Source organism: Phycodurus eques, chromosome 7 (genome assembly GCF_024500275.1).
Source record: "Phycodurus eques isolate BA_2022a chromosome 7, UOR_Pequ_1.1, whole genome shotgun sequence".
Classification (NCBI taxonomy): Eukaryota; Metazoa; Chordata; class Actinopteri; order Syngnathiformes; family Syngnathidae; genus Phycodurus; species Phycodurus eques.
The window spans coordinates 30,481,011-30,505,247 of NC_084531.1; the positions used below are offsets into that span (position 1 = coordinate 30,481,011).

Here is a 24,237-nt window from a genome sequence, read left to right on the forward strand (position 1 = left end):
TCGATGATGTCATCAGCAGAGAGAGACTCGGTTCGCTGTTTTCTACGTGTGCGCGCGCGCGTGTCTGTTTTGTCAGCTATCTGAATGTGCAGCTGTCGTTTTTATTTTCTTTTTTAAAATCGGCGTGCGTGTGCGAGAGAGAGCAAGAGAAACGATCATGCTGGGAAATCAAGTGATTGTAGCATCGACGCGGCTTAGCTTCGCGTAGCGCAGCTGCGTCCGTGGTCCAGTCGGCACTGTGAGGAAGAGACGACGATGAATAAGAATTCTTTTCGTGATAATATTGACTGCAGCACGGGTTCTCAAACTGGGGTCCACGGGCCAAAGCTTGGGGGACGGCAAAAATAATCGACCTACATAAGCGGACTGGCGCGCCAATGGGAAAAAAATAAACCAACCAATGACTCCTCCCTCCCTTAACTTTTGGACCAATTAAAAGCTCTGATATGATTGTGACGTCCTTGTTTGAAAAAAAAGTTTTTTTTGTGGGGGGAGGGGTCAAACAAAAAGTGTATTTTGGGGGAGAATGGAGTCCTACGTTTTCACACCATGTAGCAACCTAAAAACATAACTTAGCGCTCAACGTACCGCAATCATTCAAAGACAGTTGGATAGTCGGCCTAAGTGGTAATCAAAACAAAGGCAAAGGGTCTTCTATAAAAAGATCCAAAGTAAATGTCATTGTAAGCCACTGTAACATTATGCACACACTGAACTTAAATGATTGAATTCAAATGTTGGGCAACATCGAAGTTGGGCACCCACGGTTTCACCTATTCCCGGATTTTGTTTTTCATAGTTTTCTTTTTGCTTTTTTTCTCTCGCTAATTTTTCTTGAATTTGTATTGTTGTTGTTTTCTCTTTTTTCCCCTTTTTGGGGAGGGGTTGGGAGCGAGCCCAAAAACACTTATTGGCGGCATAGCTCCATGAATTCAATAATATATATATATTTTTTTTCAATGCTTTCGTAGTGATTTTCGCCGTTTGGACAACTGAACACAACTTTCATGTACCACTAGAGCGAGCTGTACCACACTTTTAGAATGACTGTTTTAGAGAATGAAGGAGTCTTCTCCATTTAAAACAAAAAACCCAAAAAAAAAGTTTTTAAATATTTTTGAAATTCACTTGATGAAAAATTTCTTTCCCTTTGTTAAACTTTGATAATGTCATAATATCCTGACTTTATCTTGGAGAAATATGACTATTCTGATAAGAGTACGTCTTTTTATGTCCATCTTTGTTCTTGTAAAGATTAAGACTCGTTTCCTTCATGACATTTACGCCTTTGTAATTCCCAATTCCCATTGGATTTAAGTGGCACACATGGTGGTTGTGTTGGATTATGAGGGCACCCTTGGAAAAATGTCTCCCCTGTGAGTGGTCCCTGGACCCCAAACGTTTGCAAAGCTGCACTAGAGAGCGCAGAGAAGAAATTGTGCGTGAATGCTCTTAAGTGTTGATGCAAAAAAAAAAAAAAAAAGACAAATGAAGTCCAACAAGTCAGCATTTAAAGGGGACATATTATGTAAAATGTACTTTTCAAAGTCATGTATCCAGCTAGTTCAAAGTTTAGGCTATTTGCGCGCATCCGCTACTCACGAAATGCAATTTGGCGGCTCGGTGATGAAGTGCTGCCTCTACCGGCGAAAATGGAATCTTAATGACTACTCACTTTTGGGCGCGCAGTAGCCACTCGCCTCATCGTGACCTGGTTGTCACGGTAACGAAGGCATTGGCCCCACTGTAGAAGGGGGCGGGGTGAGCAGTGGCGCATTTGCATGAGACAGAACCGCCCCCCGAAACGGGCTAATTTCAGCCAAGCTTCAAAAAAAAAAATCTTAAAAGAACTGCTAACCCTGATATTTTTTTCAAAACATAATACGTCTCCTTTAATTGATGAGAAGTAGCTGATGATTACCCATCATGCAACCTGCCAAAAGGCAGTCGGTGATGCAAAGAATGTGCATGTTTTTGGTTCGATTTTTTATTTTATTTTATTTTTTTTTTATTCTCGGTACGCTAGAAAAGTGATGACGACTCTTCCAGTTCCACAAATGCGGAAATAAAGTGCGACGAGTCCGTGTCGTGTTTTGCTTCCCGCCTTGAAACTGAACCACACGGCACCTCATACTGTGCAACACAAAATGTACAAACGCGCAATTCAACTATTTGACATTCGACATTGTTACGTTAATAGAAGACATTGTCTTCGTGTTAAGGTCATATTTGAAAGAACCTTGGGAACCTTCGCATGGCTGCTTCAAACCAAAATGGCTGACTTCCTGTGTCTTTTCAGGCGTGGCTTCCTGAGACTTTTTTGCAGGTCAACTCTTGATGGACATCCATCCATCCGTTTTCTGTACCGCTTTATCCTCATGCGGTTCACGGGCGTGCTGGAGCCCATCCCAGCTCTCTTCGGGCGAAAGGCGGGGTATATCCTGAACTGGTCGCCAGCCAATCGCAGGGCATGTTAAAAACAAAAAAAAAACATTTGCGCACACATTCGCACCTACGGGCAATTTAGAGTTGTCAACCTACCAGGCGTGTTTTGGGGAAGTGGGAGGAAACCGGAGTGCCCGGAGAAAACCCACACAGGCGGGGCCGGATTGAACCCCGGGCCTCAGAACTGTGAGGCCGATGTGCTCACCGGTCGTCCACGGTGCCGTTCCGGATAGACGTGTGAACCAAATTTCATATCGCTGAGTCGAAATGGTTTCGCTGGGCTGAGTTTTCGAAAGCTTTGAAGGAACCCGCAAATGGGCAAAATGAACTTCAAATGTCCACTTTGAGCCAAAATGGCTGACTTCCTGCGTCTTTAATCTTTGTGGTGGTGGTTCTCGTCAAGGCCGTGCCTACCGAGTTTCATGTTGCTGAGTCCACCTATCCTGCGTTCAATAGACGGTAGAATATAACCGGTGTTGCCGGCCAATCACAATTTACTCCGCTTTCCTCCCACATCCCCAAAACATGCGTGCTAGGTTAATCGAAGGCTCTAAATTGCCCGTAGGTATGAATGTGAGTGCGAACGGTTGTTTGTTTCTATGTGCCCTGCGATGGGCTGGCGACCGGTTCGGAGCGTGCCCCGCCTCTCGCCCGAAGATGCCTTCATGAAGTGTTCAGGGGACGGTCGTGGTAGTCACGTCCACGAGGTGTTTGGGGGATTCCTATGAAATGCCTCATGGACTCCCTTGACGCTCAACTAAGAGACAAACGTGACAGGGCCGCCCCTAAACGCCTCAGCAATGGGACTCCGATAAAAGCCCCCTAAACGCCTCATGAAAGTGACTTCTGCAAAACACAAGTTAGAGACTTACATGAGAGGCCCCTAAGCGCCTCATGAAACTGAGTCTGAGGATCAAACACAATACGTGGTTTAAATAAGTCATTCATTCTTTTCTGAGTACAATTCATATTTTACATAAGTCAAATGCTATTTAATCACAACATTTCACGCAGCAAAACAACAAACTGAGCGACACAACAGGGAAACGGAAAGTTTGGCACAGTGAAACTTTGTTGGAGACAAATTAAATCAATGTCAAATAAAGTAATGTGCGAGCTGATGCTTGAGCTAAGATGCTAAGATGTAAAAACTCGACTACTGTACGTTAAGGCAAAAACTATTCAGGAAAAATGAAGAAAATCTTTCAAATCTGTTCCTCATGCTCTTCAAACATTTTCCAAGCGTTAAACCACATTTCCCTGCTTCAGCTGAGCTAAAACTCATTTAGCGCATTAACAAACGAATGCGCTAGCTTACAGTTGAGCAAACAAAAACGCTACGATGCGAAAGCTCAAGTATATTAATTCTTTATATTCTTTTGTAGCTTAGTCAACTAAACGAGTGATGCCATTTGCTTTTGTTACTCTTAAAATAAGCCACGCTAACTTGAAAAGAGCGCTAACGTGAGTGGGGAAATCACGTCCGCTGTAATGATAAGCTACTTCCTGGTCACGTGACATACTTGCTACTTGTTGCGAGGCAGAAGTTGAACAAAAATGCATATACTAATAATGACAACAGTCGTTCGGTCAGTCAGTTGTTGCTAGTAGGAAAATGCTACTTGTGACTAGGCGGCATTCATGCCCATAAGGCTGGTAAAATAGCAAATGACAAACTGACCTGGTGACCTTTGCTCCTTGTCGCTAGGACAAATTCGTGTTCGTAAGCCAAATAAAAAAAATCGAGGTAAGTTAGCATTGAGAAGTTAACACAAGGTGTGCTGTCACAATGTTCTCCACAAACAATTTAGAGGTAGTCGTCCTCGCCGGACGGCTGGTCGACCTCATCGTCATGGTAACGCTGGGCGTGGTAGTTGCCGGCACCTTCGCCGGGGTCGTCGCCGCCGCTTTCGCTTCCGACCGAACCCTCCTCGGGGAGATTCCGGCGGTCCGAGCCGACAGAAGGTCGGCGACTCATCCGCCACAGCCGGTGGCCGAAGGTCCGCCCCCAGCTGCAGGGCTGGCCAACGGGGCGCAGCAGGCGGGCGAGCTCGGCGGCCTCCTGCCAATAGGACGTTCACTTGGCGTGAGCGCGCTCGGACCGCTGCTTGTTCATGGCAGTCAGCATCTGGCTGATGTACGACGTCAACAGGTCGTCCATCTTGTAGCCCTGAGAGGAACACAAACGAGGAATTAAGCCTTCATTTGGCTTTATTTTGGGGGGCAAATACTTCAGGAGCTCAAAGTCCAGTGAGGTGCTTCCATACACACGTGATCTATAGTGTACAGCAAGTGAAAGTTTAAGAACGTATGGAGTCGTCGTTCCTCAGAGTCTATGGGATTGTTGCTCGGCGGATTTTGTGTCCATAAAACAAACAACAACAAATTACACAATTGCAAAGGGTAATAAAGTATTTACTGTGTTTGCCACTCGTTGCTAGGCAGAATTTGTGTTCATACCATAGGCCCATTTTTAAGAAGTGGTTTTGTCCACAAGCACAGTTACAAAAAGGAAAAAAGCGTTGTGTGTTTCCTACCCGTTGCAAGGCAGAAATGGTCCCTATAAGCCCGATAACAAAAAATACAATTTTAAAGTACACTATGGTATTTCTTGGGTTTGCTCTTTGTTGCTAGGCAGAAATTGTGCCTCTAAGTCCAGTAAAAAAAAAATAATAATAAATTGGGGGAAAAAAAACAATTTCCTGTTTACTCCCGGTCGCTGACTCCCTTTTTTTATGCTACACTAATGAGCATAACTTGTAGTGATGACGTGATTGTTAAAAAACATTTTGTTTTCTTTATTGCGTGTGTCTTTGAGCTTGCTTCAATGTTCAATATATACGCCTATAATTCAGTGATACAAATATGATATGTGAAAAGAACCACAAAGCCTAAACATTGAATATCGTCATCTTCGGTGACATCTCGTGTTAAAACAAAGACATTGTAGACGGTTACATTTCCTCGGGTTTCTTGGTCACGGACCCCTTCGGCATCCAACCGAGCCGGGAGGAAGTGCCGCGGCCCGTTTTGCCGAATGCGGAAGTAGGTTGCGCGTGCGGCCGAGTGGCCGGCCACAAGTGGTCTAAAAGGCCAGGAGAATAAAAAGCAAAATTGCAAATTGTCAAAATGATTTCCTGGCCACGTGATGATGTGTTTGCTCCTCGCGCCAAATAAGCCTGCTTCAAAAAAGGGAATTGACACCGTACGGACCAAAGTCTTTGGCCACCTCTGATTCATTGATTTGAGATTTGCGCCAGTGCACTTTTGTCCATTTGAAATATTTTGTGACCCACCAAGGAGGTCTCGCAGAGGAGTTTGCTTCCCCTGACGAGGTTTCCGATGGTGATGTGGAAGTATGTGTTCCCGCTGCTCCAGTTGGAGATCTTGGTGAAGGGATGAGCGATCAGAACGTCCTGCCCGGACACAAAGATGACATCGTGATGACATCATGACGGCATCGGTCACATGGTGGCGCCGTGTTAGCGTTAGGTGTTGTTTCAAAAAAGTTTCATCTGAGTTACCTTCTAAGAGATTTCCAACTACAATGTTTCAAGCCGATTTATGTTTTGGCCTTTTTGACCCGACAAACCGACCTTGGTCTTTGGGTCGATGAGGCTGACTCCGTGTTTGTTGATGGCGATCAGGAGGATCTCTGGGTAGTTGGGCTCTGTGGTTTGCTGAAGACACAAAAACCGTGAACAATCTGGGCGTGAAGCAGCACCGGGTTCAAAAGAGAGGAACTGAGACTTTCTCTTTTTACCTTGACTTCAAAGAAGGCGGAGCCAAATGTTGGCCATTTGTAGATGATTTTAAGAAACATCAGCTTGGCTTCTTCTCTGGATTTCCCGGCTTGCTTGTTGAAGAAAGCCACCACCGACTGTGTCACACACACGCACACACGCCATTTTCCAACCATAACATTTGCAACATTTTGCCGCATGCTTTGAATGGGGGAAACGTAGCGCCATTTGGTGACCGGAATTACTCTAAAATGGCGGCTTTGGAGAGGCTCCAGCACGCCCGTGAACCTAGCGAGGCTAAGCGCTACAGAAAACGGATGGATGAAGCAAAATGACAGGCTTCCTGTGTCTTTCTGGGCATGGCTTATTGCGTGTGACCTTTGTGGGTCTGCACACGATGAACATGTTGCTAAGTCAAAGTGGCTTCGGGGCTGAATTTCAAAAGAAAACCAAAGAAGCCTGTTCACTGATTCAGTTGAAAACTATCAAGGGGTCTCCGGGGTTACCCTCTTCCAGTCATCCGGTGACATCTGGCGGATGAGATCCTGCGGGACCAGCTGGCGCAGCATCTTGGGAATGGTGGGAAAGGGGGACTTGTCGTCCTCGAACTTGACGCGGTAGATGAGCGCGGCCAGCTGGAGGACTTCGTCTCGCGAACACTTGTGGTAGCCACGCAGATATTTGGGCAGCTCCTGGTCGGAGTCGTCGTCACACAACAAAACGTCCGCTTTCTTTCTTTGCTTGTCGTCCGCCGAGCGGGACTCACCTGGTAGTAGTGGAAGATGGAGTCGGCGAAAGCGTCCTTCCCGGGAACGGTGCTGGTCCACAACTTCTTCATGAAGAACACCTGATAGGTCAGAGAGGGAACCACTCCTGCAAGGTAAATAAAATATTGGATTTTGTTGCGTCATGGTGAGTCATCAAACTTTGATGTGACGGTCTGGCCACACGAAATGACAAAAACTCCAATTTGTGAGTAATTGGAACGTTGAAGGACCTCTGGTAATGACCCCAAAATGGCTGCTTTGAACCATAACGGCGGACTTTCTGCGTATTCTCGGGCACGGCTTCCTGAGACTTCTTTGTGGGTCCGCTCATGATAGACGTGCCTACCGAATTCCATGTTGTTAGGTTAAACCGCTTTGGCGGCCGGGTCTTCAAAAGATGCAAAGAACCCCGAGAAATGGCCCAAATCAACTTCAAATGTTCGCTCGAACAAATAGGATCGATATTCCTGTGTCATTTCGAGCACGGATTCTTGACTCGTTGGTGGGTCTACTCATGAAAGTCTCGTCTACCAAATTTCATGTTGCCAAGTCAAAAGTTTGTTTTGGTTTTTTTTTCGGGATTTGAATTTCTTCTTGTAAATCTGGTTGGGCACAACTGAGGCAACGGTGGCGAAACTGGCTGACTTCCTGAGTCTTTTCAGGAATGGACGCTGGAGACGTTTTTGTGGGTCTGCTTCGAAGCAAAAAGGGCAGACTTCCTGTGTCTTTTCAGACACGGCCTCTCGAGACTTCTATGTTGTGGGTCTGTCTCCTCATGATAGACGTAGACACGTATACCAAATTCCATGTTGCAAAGTTAAACGGGCTGAGTGCAAAAAGACGCCTGTACGTATCTACCGTCTTTTACTGGCCGGGATGTCTTGATCCAGTCTGTCAAATGTCGGACAAAGTCGAAGAAGAAGTCTCCCTCCGGAACGCTGATCACCTGGAAAAACGCACACACGGATGAATGCGTCTCACGAAGACACAAACCGAAGCTAATCCCATTTCAGCGGAAATGAAAAAGCACCTTGTCAGAGATCTTGACGAAGAGGCTGAACCCTTCCGGGGATTTGAGCAGCAGCCTGCCGGAGATGTTCTGGCAGAAGTCTTTGGCTCTGGTGCCGGACTGCACCTCGAACGCCTGCGAAATTCGCCGATCAGCCGAACGCGCTACTTCCGATTCATCCGATGAGCCGCTCAAATGCTCGACAAAATACCAACAACTGGCCTTTCAAATGTTCGAGTTGCACAAGTTGCATAACAAACAGCCGTCCTCCAAATGGATCGTTGTAGTCAATTCAATCGATTGCAATTGATTACTGTACGGAAACATGTATATGTTTATAATAATAATGAAATCATAAGAGACAGTCTGTTATATTTGTATCGCATCTTTCTAAGTCGTGAGTTGTTTTACATCATATATCAAATCAAGCAACAATGAATAGAAAAATACATTCTTCAACTCATGAATAAGTGGTTAATTATAAGAGTTCCTTTGCTATTGATTCATCATTTGTTAAAAAACACTATAAATAAGGAGACAAGATTTTACATTTGTGCACATTAAACCAAACGCTACTATTTCAACGCATTTTAAAAATATTGATATTGTATTTTGATTCTTAACATTTGAAAAATGTATTGTTATGAACGGCAAGATTCCAATTGCGAACACTGTTTTCTTGCCATTGTGGACGTGTGCGCGTTGTACCTCGTCCGTGTCGTCAGGGAAGTAAACCTTGTGGAAGATCTGCGTGGTCTTGTGCTGGATGGCCTCCACTTCCACCAGATGAGGGGGGTACTTCCTGGAGCCGTTTCTGTTACCGTGGCAACCGCCACACAAATGAGCTTCGGTCCACATTGAAGACGTTTTTGTTTTTGCCACGCGGGCGCAGCGTCACCCGCTCCCTTCTTCAATCCGAGCCTCCAAGTATTTACAATAGCAGGCGATAGGCTGTATTTATTTGGTTAGTTATTGAGCTCATTAAAGAATTGGTTAATGTAGCTGTTGCAAATGATACAGGGAAAAACTTATTTTTTTATTTTATTCGATACCTGGGTCATTTATTTATTTAGCGTAAGTAACATCAGTAAAATAAACAGTTTTAAATATACATTTAACACGATTTAATCTTTTCGTTTAGTGGTTCATTTATCTGTTTTAAATAAAACAAAAATAAACTGAAAAAATGAAATATGCATGAGTTTTATTTTATTTCATCATCATATTTTATTCATTGAGAAATAAACCATTTTGCATCGTTTCCATTTTTGATCGTTATTATTGAATCGCTTCATTTGTTTGTTGTTAATAAAAGCATTTGTAAAAAAAATCTTTTATGAAATAACTGGTTAGTTCAATCGCTGTAAATAGTAAGAGAAGCAAGTATCAAAATAAACCATTGTAAATATATATTTCATGTTATATATTTCATATGTTTTTCATAATTGGTTCATTTATTTGTTTAAAATAGTCAAAGAAATATTTGTCAAATAAAAATGTACATTCCATTTATTTGTATACACTTTATTATAAAGGTTATTCGTTGTAAATAAGGAGAAAATCTATTTGGATTTTTGACATTGACATTTGGACATATTTTACATCCATATTTTGATGTTATTTTTGAACCTGCTCTACGACCACGCCCTAAATCAAACGCGGCCCTTCCCCATCCCGGTTGTCGACGACCGACTGATCCGTCGCGAGGGGCGCGCGCTCACCGTAAGGCTCTGTGCAGCCTGTGCGCGCAGTCGGCCGAGAGCGGGTGTCGCCTCTTGGACTGCAGGAAGCGCTGGACGTGCGGCAGCAGCACGTTGCTGGGAGGGAAGAGGCCCGTGCACAACCACAGAAGCTCCCAGCCTTTCTCCTCGCTGTACCTGCCGCCACATGCGCGCGCACTTCAGTCGGGTCGAGCGGACTTGCTGTCAGGAACCCGACTGACCGGCACGGCGCACGTTCAGGTCGGCTTCTACCCGCTCTACGTTTACGCCAAAGGCGAGTACCCACTTGACGCGGTTGTCGGTGAGCTGCTTGATGATCTGGCAGAAAATCTCGTCCTTCAGGGGTTCGGCCTTCAGCGCGCCCTCAAACATCTGGTCCGTCAACTCGTTGACTGAGCGAGTGCGCTTGGACGGGTAGTCGCCCATGTACTTCATCACAGGTAGGACACGCGCTAAGGAACATGCTGCATTTGAGCGGTATGGCTGAAAACACAGTAGTAACATCGTAACAGCATGGCAATCATATGGTAAACACATGGTAACCATCCTTTCACATCATCCTAACATGGTGATGACATTAATAGCATGGCAACGTGGTTATAACGCTGCAATAACATGTAAGACGGTAATAACATCGTGCAATCTATAACATCATCATCAGAACATGGTAGCATGTTAACAACCTCTTATTATATAACAGTAATAACATGCTAACATAATTACACGGCAACCGCAAGGTAATATCTAAATTTATGACAATATAGTGCCATGTTAATATGGTAATAACATGGTAACAACATCATAACTTACAACACGGTAGTAACATTGTAACAGCATAGTCATAACATCGTAACAAGGTACCAACATAATGTTATAACACTAATAACACTAATGTCATCGTAACAGGATTTAACATGCTAATAACATGTAACATGGTAACAGCATGTTCGTAACATGGTAATAACATGGTAGTGGTAACAAGATGGTAGTAACATTGGAACATGATGGAAGGATATCAATGAAGGTCATGCAGGCCTCCTGCGCGAGCTCCTCGTGGTGGACCACCTTCTTCAGCAGAGGCTGTTTGAGAGGCTCCCTGGTGCAGCTCCACAGCTTATCCTTGCCCCGATTCTTGGTGACCATCACCCGGCTCAGGGTGTGTTTGGGGGGAGGCCTGCACCAAGAACACTGAAGCTTCAGTTATTTTGCGTTTTAAGCGAAGGTTAGGGTTTCAAGTAAGGGTTTCAAGCCCAGGTTAATGTTTCAAAGTGGGGTTTCAACCCAGTGTTAAGATTTCAAGTTGGGGTTTCAAACCAAGTTTAGGGTTTTAAGCCTTGGTTAGGGTTTACTACTGTAATTTGAAACTCAAACCTTCTGCAGAAACCTCAATCTTGATTTGAAACCCTGGTCTAAAAGCCGAACTTTAAACCCTAATTTGAAACCTGGTTTGACATCCCAACTCAGTCTTGAAACCCTTAATCTTTGCTTGAATCCCTTACCCTAGCTTGAAATCCTAATTTGAAACACCAACCCTGATCTGAAACCCTATTCTTTGCTTAAACTCCCAACCCTTGCTTGAAACCCTAATTTGAAATTCTAGCCCTGGCTTGACATTTTAACTGAGGCTTGAAACCCTAATGGTAAGCCAAGGTATTATGTGTGCGCGCACGCGTGTGTGTGTGTGTGTACCTAAAGTAGTCATAGGAGAATTCCTCCAGTGTGTAAGGTTTGACAGAGTCTTCACTGTCAGGCAGGACGAGCTGTGAGACCCTCGCCGACTGCTGCCGCTGATCCGGCGTCATGGTAACCAATGCCTGATTGGTTGGATGACATCGCCATCATCAAGAACAGAACAGAAAAGTCTTCTGCCTGATTCAATACTCTTCAAGGTTTTCTTATCTCACCACGATCTCCTGCTGCGGCCGCGTCATGGTGGGCAGGACGTAGACTGAGTCCGCCGGGAAGTCTCCTCTCTGGTTGGTCCTCTCATTTACACCGTGCGCCCAGCCTGAGTTGAGAACCTGCTCGCCGGTGTCCTGGTCCAGCAGGATCAGGTCTCCCTTCTGGAAACTCAGGAACGTGGATGGTTCACCATCTGCCAAACAGTCAGAGGACAATTTGTGAGTTCCTTGCGGAATCCTAGAACACATCCAACAGTCCAAGGAGGACCTACTCTGGTTGGGACTGTCCTGTAGCGCCACCACAAACTTGGACCTGTTCCTCAGGCCTTCCAGGAAGGTCACCACGAGGTCTCGGATGTCGTCAGCATTGTTGGAGGTGAAGGTGTACTCGTCTCCTTTGATGGTCGCCAGCGTGAAACTCTGACTCTGCAACTTTCCGCCCCTAAAAGAACCAAAAACATTTATCATTGGTTCCTTGTACACATGAATGTGCTGCTCTTCTGGAATTTGGTGGACCGAGTCCTTGATGCTCAGGCACCAAGTGGCACCTGTATTCCAACCAGTCTCGATCTCCATTTTGTTAGTCTTTTGGCCTTCAACTCTCAGGTAAAGTTCTTACAGACTGGAGGGACTGTTGCCCGAACACAATCTCAGTCTCAGTCAAATCACCATCACTGGGACCACTAAAGGGACTACAGTTCCCCGGCATGTCTCACCTGTTACTGGACACTGTAGTGTATTCTGGGAAGGGGATTTCTTTAAAGTACCTGCTCCTGGTTCAACCCTCTACGCTTACAGACTTGAGGGACTGTCGCCCCAACATCAAGTTTTCCCAGGCAAATGCTAAAAATGGTTGGCCATTACTGGGACCACAAGATGGGCTACATTTCCTAGCATGCCTCACCTGCTGCTAGACACCGCAGTGATTTCTGGGAAGGAAAGTTCTAGCAGGACCTGCTCCTGTTCATCCACAAAGTATACCCCGGTCCAGTTGACAGCGACAATGAGGTCGTTCTTGGGCAGACTTGGACCTGACAAGCAAAGAAACCAAAACATCAGGCAATCTCCAGCTCAATAGATTGTGAGACTGGCGATTGATTCTCACCGGAGAACTTCAAGGCTTCGTAGAATCTAGAGAAGAGCAGAGGCCACTTGTGGCGGGCAAAGTCGACCACTTCCTCTTTCACCTTCTGGGGATCAAACCTCTTCTGGGTGTAGATCCCCTGAACAACAAAGAGACAAGAGGATTCAATTCCGATACACATGAAAGTAACCACATCCACTTATGAGGAGGACCTTTTTGTGTGCTGCCATGATGAAGTGAGCCCACTTCTCCACCGTTCTGGATGTGCTGATCTCTCTGTCAGGGATATAGGACGGGATGAGGCTCAGCAGGCGCTCCAGCAGGACCTCTGAGCCGTAGTCCACATAATACTGCTGAGACGCAAGTTCTGCTAGGTCGTCCTGGGCCAACAAGACAAATAATAATTGGGAGTCAGGGCTAGGGAAGAGAATGAATATGTCTACAGAAGAGAAGGAGCATGTCCATGGAAAAAGAGAAAGTTCATGTCCACAGAAGTGAAGGAGTATGTCTACAGAATAGGAGCAATCACCCGGTCGCAGCGGTACTCTCCAAACTTGACGCCCCTGATGGTTTGCTGGTAGATGAGGTTGGTGGCGACTGTGTCGTCGGTGGCACAGTGCCACGGTGTGAAGATCTCTTTCCTGAAGAACAGCCTCCATGGGGCGTTTCTCTCCTGGGCTCCCTGCTCCTTGGCGTACTGCTCGCACTGTGATACTGCGTCCATCACGTGGTCGTTCCCGCTGCCCAAAGACGACACCTGCACAACACCATCCGATCAGATTATGACGATGAGAAACTCTTCGACCAGAAAGAAACTCAATAGTGCGTTCATATCTCGGACAACCTTGTCAAAGAGCGCGATGTAGAGCGAGAAGCCGAATCGGTCGTGCAGGCTGATCTTGTCGGCCAGTGTGTTGCAGAGCTCCTTGGCGGTGGTCGCCGAGTCCGTCAGCAGGGTTTTGGTGGTTCCGTCCATGAACGTCACTGGCAGCATGATGGGTTTCTTGGACTTGGTTGCCTGGACATGAATTTAACAGCAGTTATGTAAGAGGATCGGGTTGAGTGATTATTGTGTGTTTTTGCGTACACTTACTTACAAGTAGCTACAGATTGTGGGCTTCGAGTTGAAATTTCACAATGAGCCTAAAATGCACTCTATCCTCTACGGGTGAGATTAATTTGACGTTCTCAAAGATTTTGAATGAAATGTCAGAGTGCTTTTTGCACAACTTGCTGTTCTTCGATGAGGAGCTCAACAGCAAAATTTACAAAAGGTGCTCCATGAATGGAGCAATAAACTTCCTGGTTCAATTAGTGTTGGTATTTAACATGGAGTAGTTGAACATGTACATTCAAAAATGTACAGACGGTTAAATTTAGCTCACATGTAAAGACTATAGTGCATTTTAGGTTCCTCCTGAAATTTCCACCCAGAGCCAAATGTGCCACATTTTACTGTGAGAAGTGTAGTACATGTGTGTACCTGCAGCTCCAGCCAAGACGGAGGTTGTGCTCTGGTACCATTAACGAATGTTCTTCTGAGTCGCTCTTCACAGTATGGAGCGTAACCCGGTGGCCCACTGCTCATGAAGTTCCTCAGGTACTGCAGGTGAACACCATACCGTCATTACTCCCTGTAGGTGTAGGTGTTATAATTACATTTGTATAAAACAATAAAGTGTTCTGACCTTGAGGAACTTGTCTGATGGTGCGAAGCAGCCAACGCACAAACTGATGAGGATCCAGCCTCGAGCGTGTGAGCTCTTGGATGGGTTCTGACTCAGCTGCTTGCAGATCTGACAGTAGATCTCATCCCTAGCGCACAGACACATTGAATTGTTGCCATCCACCAGCATCATTGGACCCAAGGCACCCGCATGAAAAGTCAGTAAGTCCATCCTGGACTGGTTTACAGCCGTCGCAGAGCATGGGGGGAACATACAAACTCCACAATCCCCGATGGACTGCCATGCTTGATCATCTTCTAGTTTTTAATTTTGTTTGAAGAACATTAAGCAAAAGGAAGTCAGCAGATCACAGTGACTCAGAGATCAATAAAATGACACCGAATCCACCAAGTATGGTGCACTCTGAGCATTGACCATTTTGTACTGAGTCCTAAAATGAACAGGGGCGCTAGTACAAGGATGTCACAATGGGAGTGATGTGGCGAAACCTCCACAAAAGCCGAGGGCCTGTATTCTGGACTGACGGTAGTCTAATGAAGTTGTGTTGCGACAGGTGAAGAGACATGCATATTCAAGACGTGAGGAGACAAAAAGGCATGAACGATCATTTCAAGTTCAGAATGAGATAACGTGGATTTAAGTTTTTAGGAAGAAAAAGCAGGAACTGGTTCCATTTTTAACATGTTCATCAAAATTCATGGTCTGATCCAATATGAACCCAAGGTTTGCCCCAAGGAAAACCAGTGATCCTAACCACTATTTCATCTGGGATCAACTCTTGATAAAGGTTTTTACCTCAGTGCTGGCCTCAGGATGCCGTTCCCGATGATGAAGTGAAGTTTCTCCAGGTTGGACGTCGGGCGGTCCTCCAACATGCTGTTGCCATGGAGACCATGCTCTCCATCGTTGAGGCGTTTAGTGACCTGAAAGTTTTCCGTTGCTTTGTTAACTATGCAGGAAGTTACACCAGAAGATCAGAAGGATCTTACCTCCTCTGTGAGCTTGGATTTCTTCTTCAGGGTGAGAGACACCAGCTTGTGTCGGATGCTGTTCTTGCGATGGCTGTCGGATTGAGGAGTCTGGAGGTGGGAAAACAGAATTGGTACAGCAAAGAAATAATAAAGCGCACGGGCTCAGTTCCTCGAACAACCAGAACAGCGATGATATAACGTATGCTTGGTTCCTTGAAGAACCAGAACGGATATGATAAAACAAATATTGATGGTTGAGTTAAGAACCAGAGAGAGATCACATACAGCAAGTTCGGTTCATCAAAGATCCAGAACAGCGAAGATAAAACATGTCTGTTCGGTTCCTCAAAGAACCAGCTCAAAGCACATAAAACATGTAGAGTATGTTCTGCTCCTCAAAGAACCAGAACAGAAATGAGTAAACGTGTATGTTCAGTTGTTCTTTGGGACTAAACGGTTGCTTGTTTGAGGGTTCCTAAAACCGGTATATTCATTGAAGACTCTGCATGTTAGTCATAAAGGTCCGTCAAAAGCGCTGTGATCCTCCGCCCTGATCCTCCCCTGTCTCACCTCCGCCTCCGCCTGGAGGGCCTGCAGCTCCCTCTTGTACGTCTTCTTCCCGAGGGTCTCGTAGATCTTGGTCATGACCGGAATCTTCTCGCTCCCGTCGCTGATGGCCGTGTGGTACTTGGGCTCGGGCAGATCCCCCATGAACCTCAACACGGTTATCCACACGGCCAGGGCTGCCTAAAATCAGGATAAGGAACGCACGGTCGTCATCATGTCAAGAACTGACGAGGTGATTGGATGGGAAGTCTTTGGCCCACCAGCTGGTCTCCTTCGTCTTCATGGAAAAGCAGCGGTTGCTTGAGTGGTCGTCGGACGTACGTGTGCGTGGCGGTTCCCTGGAAGTAGGTGGCTGCAAACTTGGCAAACTTGTACTCTGACAGATCCTCCTCCTCCTCCTCGTCCTCCGGCAGAGGAAGAGCCTCGTCCAGGTCCTCCTCCTCCAGCTCCCGGTGGGTCCGCTCCAAGTCCTGCAGATGAGGTGGAGCGAGCAGTCCGGAAAAGTCCAACTCAGCAGTTATTAAACATTCAAGGAAACCTACCTCGAAGCCGGCAGGAGGTTGTCCCTCCTGGCCGGGAAAGGAGCCGGTGGTCCCCAAGAAGCCGAACATCTTGTCCACCATGTCCGAGTCGTTGACGGGCTCCAAACGGGCTCGCTCTGTCTGCTCTACCAGCTCTTTCTTCCTCCTCGCCTCCTCTTTTTCCTTCTTCTCGCGCTCAGCGTCTTCTTTGGCCAGCTGGACCAGACGCTCCTGCAAAGTCAGCGAATGACAGGAAGGGGGCGACGTGACCACTTGTCCAAGGAAGTTTCCGAAGGGAAAAAGGTGGACTTGATGATTCTGACCGAAAGAATTATTTGAATTTGGACAGATTGTGATAGGCTCAGGCAAGATCCAGAAGCACTTTCAAGCGGTGGCTGGAGGCTACGGGGGGAAGCTGAAGCTGAGGAGCACTCTCATCAGTGTTAGCTCCTGATAATCTGCACACACACCAATGATCGGGAAAGTTGAAGACACGGTGGGGCGGGCGTCGAGTTGGGTTTGTCGAAGTGTCCGCTGCACGCGCCACATGGACGGATCCGCCATTTTCAAGGTGCGGTTTGTGGGCTTCCTCTTGGGGTACGAAAATGAATCAGTGCCCAAGTACAGCTCAGTTGTATTTAACGTTTAAGTTCAACACATTGGCATTCAATCTTGAAGAACCGATTGCTTTTGAACAATGGAATCTTTTTTCATGTGACTTTTGTAATATTGTGAAAAAAATGTGTAATAGCTGTTTTAAATCTGAAGGCTCACCTGATGTTTGCGTTCGGCTTCGGCCTTGGCTCTCTTGGCAGACATCTGGTTCCTCAGCTTGGTCTCCTCGGCCAGGCGCATCTTCTCAGCCTCCAGCCTCCTTCGGTACTGAAGAGAACAAGCGAGTTCCAGTTTGAGTCAGATGCCTGAGAGCAGTTCGCAGGACTAGGACTTAGGGCTGGGTCACATGGCCTTAAAAGGAAATGGCCAAAATCTGATTTGCGATTTCTAATCGATTCCCCCGCCTTTGTTCACAGCAAAAGCAAATGATGCCCATTTCAAAGAAGTTGGGGCACTCGTAAGGTAACCTTTTACTTGTGTGAAATCTGATGATTTGAGTAAGAATGAGGTTAAAATGTAGTTTCCTCAAGTCCACTATATTTCAGTTCCCTATTAAGATCCAACCTTCAATTTTGTAAATTCCTCGTTTTTAATTACTATAAATTCCCGTTAATTCCCTCGGAAAGTTTCCAAATTTGAACTATTACGAAGATGAATTGGAAATGTGGAGTTCAGGTTCTCTGTTTAAAAAAAACAACAACAACAACAACAACAAAACTATCATATCCCAGAATAAATACAAATCTGGTTTTGAATAAAAGACTGCGAAAATGTTGGAACTTTTGGTTGTGTTAGCTTGACTGTGAAGATAAATGTGTGCGTCGATTAGAGTTTTGCTTTTGAAATTATTTGATCAGTTTAGTCTTTGATCCTCGGAACGTTTGAAAAACAACAACTTTTCGGTTGTATCTGGTGACACGACTTCCAACACGAGGTTTTGTCATGGTTCCAGTTCACGTCAGCAGTAGACACTCGCCTTGTGCCACCTGGAAGCTCCCCAGCGCCTACTCTTTTACAAACATTGCACACTGTCCCCTACCTCGCCTCTGAGCCTGCGGTAGAGCCTGCGCGCGATCATCCCTCGGGCGCACGCCTGGACGGTGATGACGGCCCACAGTCGGTGTCTGAAGGCCCGGCGCACCAGGAAGCCTCGGCATCGGCCCTGGAACCCGCTGACGCGCTGGCGAGCCACGTGGTACGAGGCGCGCAACTTCCTGGAGCGCACCAGAGCCTGGAGGCGAGAGAAGCCCGCCCGCATCTGAAAGGACGAGGACCGGGATTTAGGGACGACGTCGGGACTCGATGACACCATTTCCGGCGAGCCTCACAGCGCCGTAGTTCTTCCTGCACCGATATCCTCGCCACGTCTTCTGGATCAACATGGCCGACTTCCTCATCCTCAGGAAGTTTGATCTGAAGAGACGTAGATTTATTTGACTTTGAGTCACCGAGCGATATATTCGTCAAGTGCTGTATGTTTTCAACGGGTAGGCGTAAGAAGAGGGTCTCGGCCCGCTCGTCTGAGGAATTCAAGCTTCTGCATAACCGTAATGATGAACGGACGCCAGGAGATGGCGACGTTGCGTGATCAGCATCGCTTTTGAGTTGAAGATACAGATTAGGCGGTGAATCTTGGCTCGTCACGGTGATCACGAGGGACAGAAATGTCAAGACGTTGGAAGGAGGGCAAGATTAGGAACTTCACACTTGAACAGAGGATGTACTGCGGAGGACGTGTCGCGATGTTGAGAAAAGATGATGTCGAAGTAATAGTAGTACTCGTCGTAGTGGAAACTGATGCGGGGCCACACCTGTCCTTGAAGCCTCGCACCACCTTCTGGATGAGGATGACCTTGTCCGTGATGGCCTTGTCCCTCTCGATCTCCAGCAGCATATCGTGATGATCCTGCGCAACCGACAACTCGTTAGTCGTCTCCGTGGAGACGGTGGCGGGCGGGCGAGGCCAGCAAGCACCGACCTACGTTTACAGCCTAAATTCCAATATTTCTTCGAGGAAATTGCCTTCATTTATTTGCAACGGTCTACTCTCTCCCGTTTGGTTGGTGTTGGCTGCACTGCTTGCAGCATGTGAATGTGGGTGTTGGATTATTTTTGTCCAATCAGATTTCAGCCCCTGTGTTGCCATGTCAATGTAATCTGCCAAGGGGCCTTCACGATCACTCGCGCTGGCCCACGGAGCGTAAACTGCAGTATATTAGCAATGGGACCGTTTCTGTCGTCGTCACGGACGTAGTTTTGCATCCTCCGATTGGTTAGTCACAGCAAAACCTGTTCAAGCCAACTTTGACTAGCCAAGTCAAATAGACACTGAAAAGAAATACAAATAGTATACTATACTGGATATATTTTATCCAGACTTTGGAACTTTAACATGGGTGAGTTTGACCGACGATATATCAGCAGTGTTCATCAATTAATTTGCCAAATGTAGTTAGTGGGGGGGAGAAACAGCTCAATGAATGCAACAAATGAAAATATTCTGACAGACCGCTCCGTAAATGCTCGGCGAACCGGATTTAAGAAGGGAACGAGTCCGAATGTGGAACGCCAGCCCCACTTTTGCCCGCGTCCGATTCGAAATTCCCGAGACAATTTTCTGAAGTCAACGATTGTCCGTCTCGTCTTGTTATCCGTCCCTCCGCTCTGCCGTCTGTTTGTCGGCTTCCTGCCAGGAAAGAGTGCGTGACTTTCTACTTCCTGTCAGGCTTCCTGCAGGGCAGCCCGAGAGCAGCGCCACTTTGGCTAAGCGTGTCAGATGTTGTTGCAAACTATCGCCAAAGCGACACGACGACTGTTCTCGTCTGATAAAAGACTTCAAAACAGAAACTATTTGGCCAGTCAAAAACACCAACAAGCACTACTTCCTGTCGCCAATCAACCAGTTTGGAGGCAATTGCGGGGGTTGTTGTATTTGTGTTGTTAAACTAGGCATAAGCGCTACGTAAAATGGATGGAGGGAGGAAAATAGGATGTTACAACCAAGTAGTGTCGTTTTACACTTTGCTTCGCTGTTGAAAAACAACATTCGGGTCCCCAAAAATATGGCATTGATTTTGAAAAATGGCCCGGATTGTTGCGCGTGACCTTGAGGAAGATCTTGGTCTTTCCCATCTGCCAGTCGTCGTCTCGGCCCAACACGGCCTCGGCGATCCTCTGGCAGGTTCCCCTCAGGTCCTCCTGGAACACACGCGCATCAAATCACATCGCGCATACCGGGGATGGAAGTCACCAAGTACAAGTACTCCATTACTGCGCTAAAGTCGATTTTTCAGGTATCTGCACTTACTTTGCCAAGATGTGATTTTTTTTTTCCCGGCACCAAGTTATTGACAAAAGCATAATAAAGCCTCGTTTATCATCGGGGTGACAGTGACATTCCATAAAACCCCTGGAATAGGTCGATTCTGCAAAGAATAGTGGCCAATTCTTTGTTTCATCAATGCATTTCAACGCCAACGTGCTGCTGCAGAGAAGTGCAGGTATTCTAACTTGCCCGCATGAGGCCACCTTCCAAACACGACACAAGCGCAAGCCTAGTGAAGGCAGACGTGCGCTGCGTGAATGACGTGAATAACGGCCCCACGGGGCAAACGGGCGATTCCCTTCCCGCCGGCTTTGGCGATCGTGGCAATGTAGTCAGCGAAAAGCATTGCGGGAACCCAGAATTCATTGTGGGGATGTTTTTAGCGACAGTCCCGTACGTGTAGGAAATCAAGCTAAACGTCGCTCTTTACTTGCATTTGTGCCTGTCGATATTGTTCTGAGCGTGCGCGTCGGCTATTGGCTGGGCTAAGGTGGGCGTTTGCTCTTTGGTCATTTTCTTTGAGTTCTCGAGCAATTTGGTGACTGACTAAATGTAAACGTTGGAATTACTCTGTAAGCTTATTTTTGCTGCAATCGATTTTGTGAGTCATTGTCGCCACATTGAAATCCATCCGCCCATCGAGCTGACTGCATCAGAGTTGTGCAATTGCACTACGGTGACCGCACGCGCATACTGTAGTACGTTCACGCGTTGATGTGTGCCTTCAAGGGGTGTGGCCAAGGGAGTAACGTCAGGAGTTTACCAAGCGGTTAATTCGGTGTTAGCGTCGTTGTTAACCCGAATCTCTTTCTACACTTGTTCGTGCGCAGGCCGTACGTTTCCGAACGCTACCTGCTTGTAGGCGGGTTGGACTCCAGGCATGAGCACGCGGTAGCGGTCCACAAACTCCACGAAGGTGTAGCGGATGGGATAGCCTGCGCGGCGGATGCGGATGGTCTCCATCATTCCGGAGTACCTCAGCTGGCGCACGCACAGATCCCGGTCAAACAGCTGCAACGCACGCACGCACGCACGCACGCGCACACACAACGACAGACCGCCTCACACAAGTGTTGCGCTTGAGCACGTTTTTATGTACGAGCGCGTTATTACATGGAACGGCTTGTTTGTGCATTTAAAAGCATGTTCATATGTGTAACAGCTTACATGAAACAGATTAGTGAGGTTTTGTAACAGCATTTTAGCTGTTAGCTAGCAACTAGTTGTTGCATGTCATAACTGCTGTTTTTGTTGCACGTAAAAGTATCTGTTGCAAATTTGCCGCAACATACACTTATGTCTTAATAGATGCTTACATACGTATATACCGGATGTTTTGCATAAAACACATAATATAGCAGTTACATCTACTAACTAGCTCATGTAGAGCTAGTTAGTGCACGTAACAGCTACTTATTTATTACATGTAACAACAGGTTGATAACAGCGCGTTAAAGCATGACAATGCAGTCATCACAGCTAGTTATGTCATGTAACGGCTCGTTTGTAAATCTAACAGCCAGGTACAACATGTAGCAGCTAATTACTGAATGTATTACGCCTAACAGCTAGTACTTATGTGTTTATGTAACAACTACTTCTTGCTTGGAACGGTTAGTTTTCCCGTAGAAGCTCGTTAGTGCTTGGAAAATCGGTCATCGCGGCAAATTAGGTCCTGTTACGGTTCGTTATGACATGTAACAGCTAGTTGGAAAAGGCAGATAACATGTTGCCTTTCTACTCTACCAAATGTTACCAAGACAATATGTTGGTAAAACAACAACAACAACAACAACAACAACAACAACACACACAGACTCGCACAGACTCACCATGGGCTTCTTGTACTCGTTGGGCTTGATGCAGCGCACGAAAAAAGGCTGACAGACGCTCAACGTTCTCATCAGCAACTCCAGAGATTTCTTGAACTGACTGCTGAGGGTGGGAGAACGCTTCCTGGTCTCTGCGCCCTACCGACGCGCACGCACACACACACACACACAGAGTCGTTTCGTCCTTCCTGAGCTTCTTCCTCTTTGCGGATATGTGAAACAAAATACGGCTCACGGCCCGCATGCCGGAGCCGTGCGGCACTGTGTCGCCTCGAGATTGAAAGTCTGCATATTTGCCAGGCAATAACGAGTGAAGATCCTGTGAGCCTGTTCTGCTCGACGTGGATCGCCGTAATGTTTCGGCGCAGAAGGAACTCGTCGGCCACGAAGGTAAGTTTGTGTGCAGATTCATTTGAAGAATTGAATGAATGAGTTTCATGCAGGAGAGAGAAGTATGGAGCTCATGTTTTTGACTTTTTACCTTTGGGAGCGAGCTGGACGGAAGATGGAGACAAGGAGCAAAACCACACAGAAACTGCAAGGAAACGCCAACAAATCATGCAAGCGACACACACACACACACACACACACGCACGCACGCACGCACGCACAAAAGGAGATGTTTGAAAACATGCAGAACAGGAAAAAGTCCCACAATCTAGTTCCTTCGCGTTTTCTTAGCCCGATCTCTTGAAATGTATTTTCTTGTGTGTTACCATAGCAACATCAGCCTGGAAAATCTGCTTGACGAACTTGTTCTTGGAGGAGTGAACCAGCTGGATGATGTCGCCGTATAACGTGTCGCGGTTCTTCTCCAGGAAGCCTGTGAGACGCACGCACGCATCAAATCAAGTTTCCCCTTTGACATGAATTCAAATGCCATTAATCCTAATTATGTGTTTGTATTGAAGAAAAATGGCTCCGTGTTGTATTAAAAAAGAAAAACGAAAAAAGGGTTTTAATAACTAAAATTCAAGAGTTCAAATGCAAGCACAGGCATCTCAGTTTTGGGTGAATTTGGTCAAATTAGCTTGATTTTGATTCTGGTTTCCAGATGAAGGTAATGGTGCTCAAGCACCTGCCCTTTCGCCCTGGACGGAAAAAAGAGCCCTTTTTGCTGCAGCCCATTTTTTTGTCTTCGTTCGTATATTTCAACTTTTTGGTTGTTTTTTTTTCAATTACGCTCTCTGTCATCAAAGTCGTAAGTGGAAAACTACGAGTTTTGTCGCATCGTCGCATTGTGTGGTCGGCCGACCTCGGGTTTCGTAGTAGACCGCCCCGGCAAAGTGCTGGATGCCAAACTGAGTCTCGTGGTTGTTCTTGGGCGGAATGTAGTTGCTGTTCACTTTGTGCTGGAAGTTGAGTTTGTTCAACATGGTGCTGTCCGTACCCTGCAAAACACACACACACACACACACACACAGTTATGGCAAACTAATCATGAAAAAAAGACAATGACAAGTTGCTCATTGCCTTAAGAAAGCCCCTTTAGCTTAATGCTAACAAAGAATGTAAAACGCCACAGACAGGCTAACTAACAGCATTGTGTCACCATGTTATAACCCTTGTATATGTTTAAGCGCAAACAGTGGAGAACCACACGTCGACGGCAGATTTTTTTATCATCTGCGAAAAATAACTCAAACTAAACTGACTAAACTAGTACCACACACACTTTGAGAATCGTTCAATCGATGCACAAACTGCCCAATTCTTTACGTTCTATTTAATTATTGAATTGATAAACTGCTGTTTTTCGTTCTTAAAAAAAAATCAACCAAACCGTTTTTTGTGTTGTTTGGGAGGAGGTAGGAGCAGATTGTGGAGTGTGGTGGTAGAGTGTTTTGAGTTGCGTCACGTTATGTTGAGTTCGCGTCGTCGCGGAATCAATGAAACTTCTAAAAGTCTCAAGGCACAACTGTATTCTGCCATCTAGTGGGTGAGCATTTCATTGTTTTGCCTGTCGCTATATGTCACTGGCATGGATAGATATACAAAGATGCATTATTTGTAGTGAACCCTTTTTTTTTTGGTTTTGATTGTTTTTA

The 24,237-nt window shown here is 46.2% G+C and overlaps 1 protein-coding gene across 10 annotated transcripts in view; it reads right to left on the reverse strand.

The window, feature by feature from the left end:
- Nucleotides 1-3,409: 3,409 nt before the first annotated feature.
- Nucleotides 3,410-24,237, reverse strand: part of LOC133404800 (unconventional myosin-VIIa-like) — a 30,195-nt gene continuing 9,367 nt past the window's right edge. For 6 of the 10 annotated variants that reach the window (XM_061681107.1, XM_061681106.1, XM_061681109.1 and 3 more), the window contains 37 exons: nucleotides 23,445-23,580; nucleotides 22,906-23,012; nucleotides 22,671-22,724; nucleotides 22,190-22,327; nucleotides 21,210-21,368; nucleotides 20,138-20,230; nucleotides 18,844-18,938; nucleotides 18,361-18,445; nucleotides 18,072-18,290; nucleotides 17,192-17,299; nucleotides 16,439-16,648; nucleotides 16,157-16,366; nucleotides 15,900-16,076; nucleotides 15,348-15,437; nucleotides 15,154-15,281; nucleotides 14,359-14,485; nucleotides 14,154-14,273; nucleotides 13,515-13,688; nucleotides 13,200-13,427; nucleotides 12,883-13,050; nucleotides 12,692-12,809; nucleotides 12,491-12,617; nucleotides 11,859-12,028; nucleotides 11,590-11,780; nucleotides 11,375-11,499; nucleotides 10,702-10,859; nucleotides 9,972-10,125; nucleotides 9,686-9,841; nucleotides 8,673-8,778; nucleotides 7,986-8,099; nucleotides 7,814-7,901; nucleotides 6,955-7,061; nucleotides 6,695-6,880; nucleotides 6,209-6,325; nucleotides 6,042-6,125; nucleotides 5,742-5,861; nucleotides 3,410-4,615 (listed from right to left, as the gene is read on the reverse strand). In XM_061681107.1, coding sequence (XP_061537091.1) covers nucleotides 4,523-4,615; nucleotides 5,742-5,861; nucleotides 6,042-6,125; nucleotides 6,209-6,325; nucleotides 6,695-6,880; nucleotides 6,955-7,061; nucleotides 7,814-7,901; nucleotides 7,986-8,099; nucleotides 8,673-8,778; nucleotides 9,686-9,841; nucleotides 9,972-10,125; nucleotides 10,702-10,859; nucleotides 11,375-11,499; nucleotides 11,590-11,780; nucleotides 11,859-12,028; nucleotides 12,491-12,617; nucleotides 12,692-12,809; nucleotides 12,883-13,050; nucleotides 13,200-13,427; nucleotides 13,515-13,688; nucleotides 14,154-14,273; nucleotides 14,359-14,485; nucleotides 15,154-15,281; nucleotides 15,348-15,437; nucleotides 15,900-16,076; nucleotides 16,157-16,366; nucleotides 16,439-16,648; nucleotides 17,192-17,299; nucleotides 18,072-18,290; nucleotides 18,361-18,445; nucleotides 18,844-18,938; nucleotides 20,138-20,230; nucleotides 21,210-21,368; nucleotides 22,190-22,327; nucleotides 22,671-22,724; nucleotides 22,906-23,012; nucleotides 23,445-23,580 — 5,040 coding nt within the window. In that variant the 3' untranslated portion in view covers nucleotides 3,410-4,522. Of the gene's footprint in view, nucleotides 4,616-5,741; nucleotides 5,862-6,041; nucleotides 6,126-6,208; nucleotides 6,326-6,694; nucleotides 6,881-6,954; nucleotides 7,062-7,813; nucleotides 7,902-7,985; nucleotides 8,100-8,672; nucleotides 8,779-9,685; nucleotides 9,842-9,971; nucleotides 10,126-10,701; nucleotides 10,860-11,374; nucleotides 11,500-11,589; nucleotides 11,781-11,858; nucleotides 12,029-12,490; nucleotides 12,618-12,691; nucleotides 12,810-12,882; nucleotides 13,051-13,199; nucleotides 13,428-13,514; nucleotides 13,689-14,153; nucleotides 14,274-14,358; nucleotides 14,486-15,153; nucleotides 15,282-15,347; nucleotides 15,438-15,899; nucleotides 16,077-16,156; nucleotides 16,367-16,438; nucleotides 16,649-17,191; nucleotides 17,300-18,071; nucleotides 18,291-18,360; nucleotides 18,446-18,843; nucleotides 18,939-20,137; nucleotides 20,231-21,209; nucleotides 21,369-22,189; nucleotides 22,328-22,670; nucleotides 22,725-22,905; nucleotides 23,013-23,444; nucleotides 23,581-24,237 lie in introns of those variants that run through there. The other 4 variants (XM_061681105.1, XM_061681110.1, XM_061681111.1 and 1 more) reach the window with 4 other exon arrangements.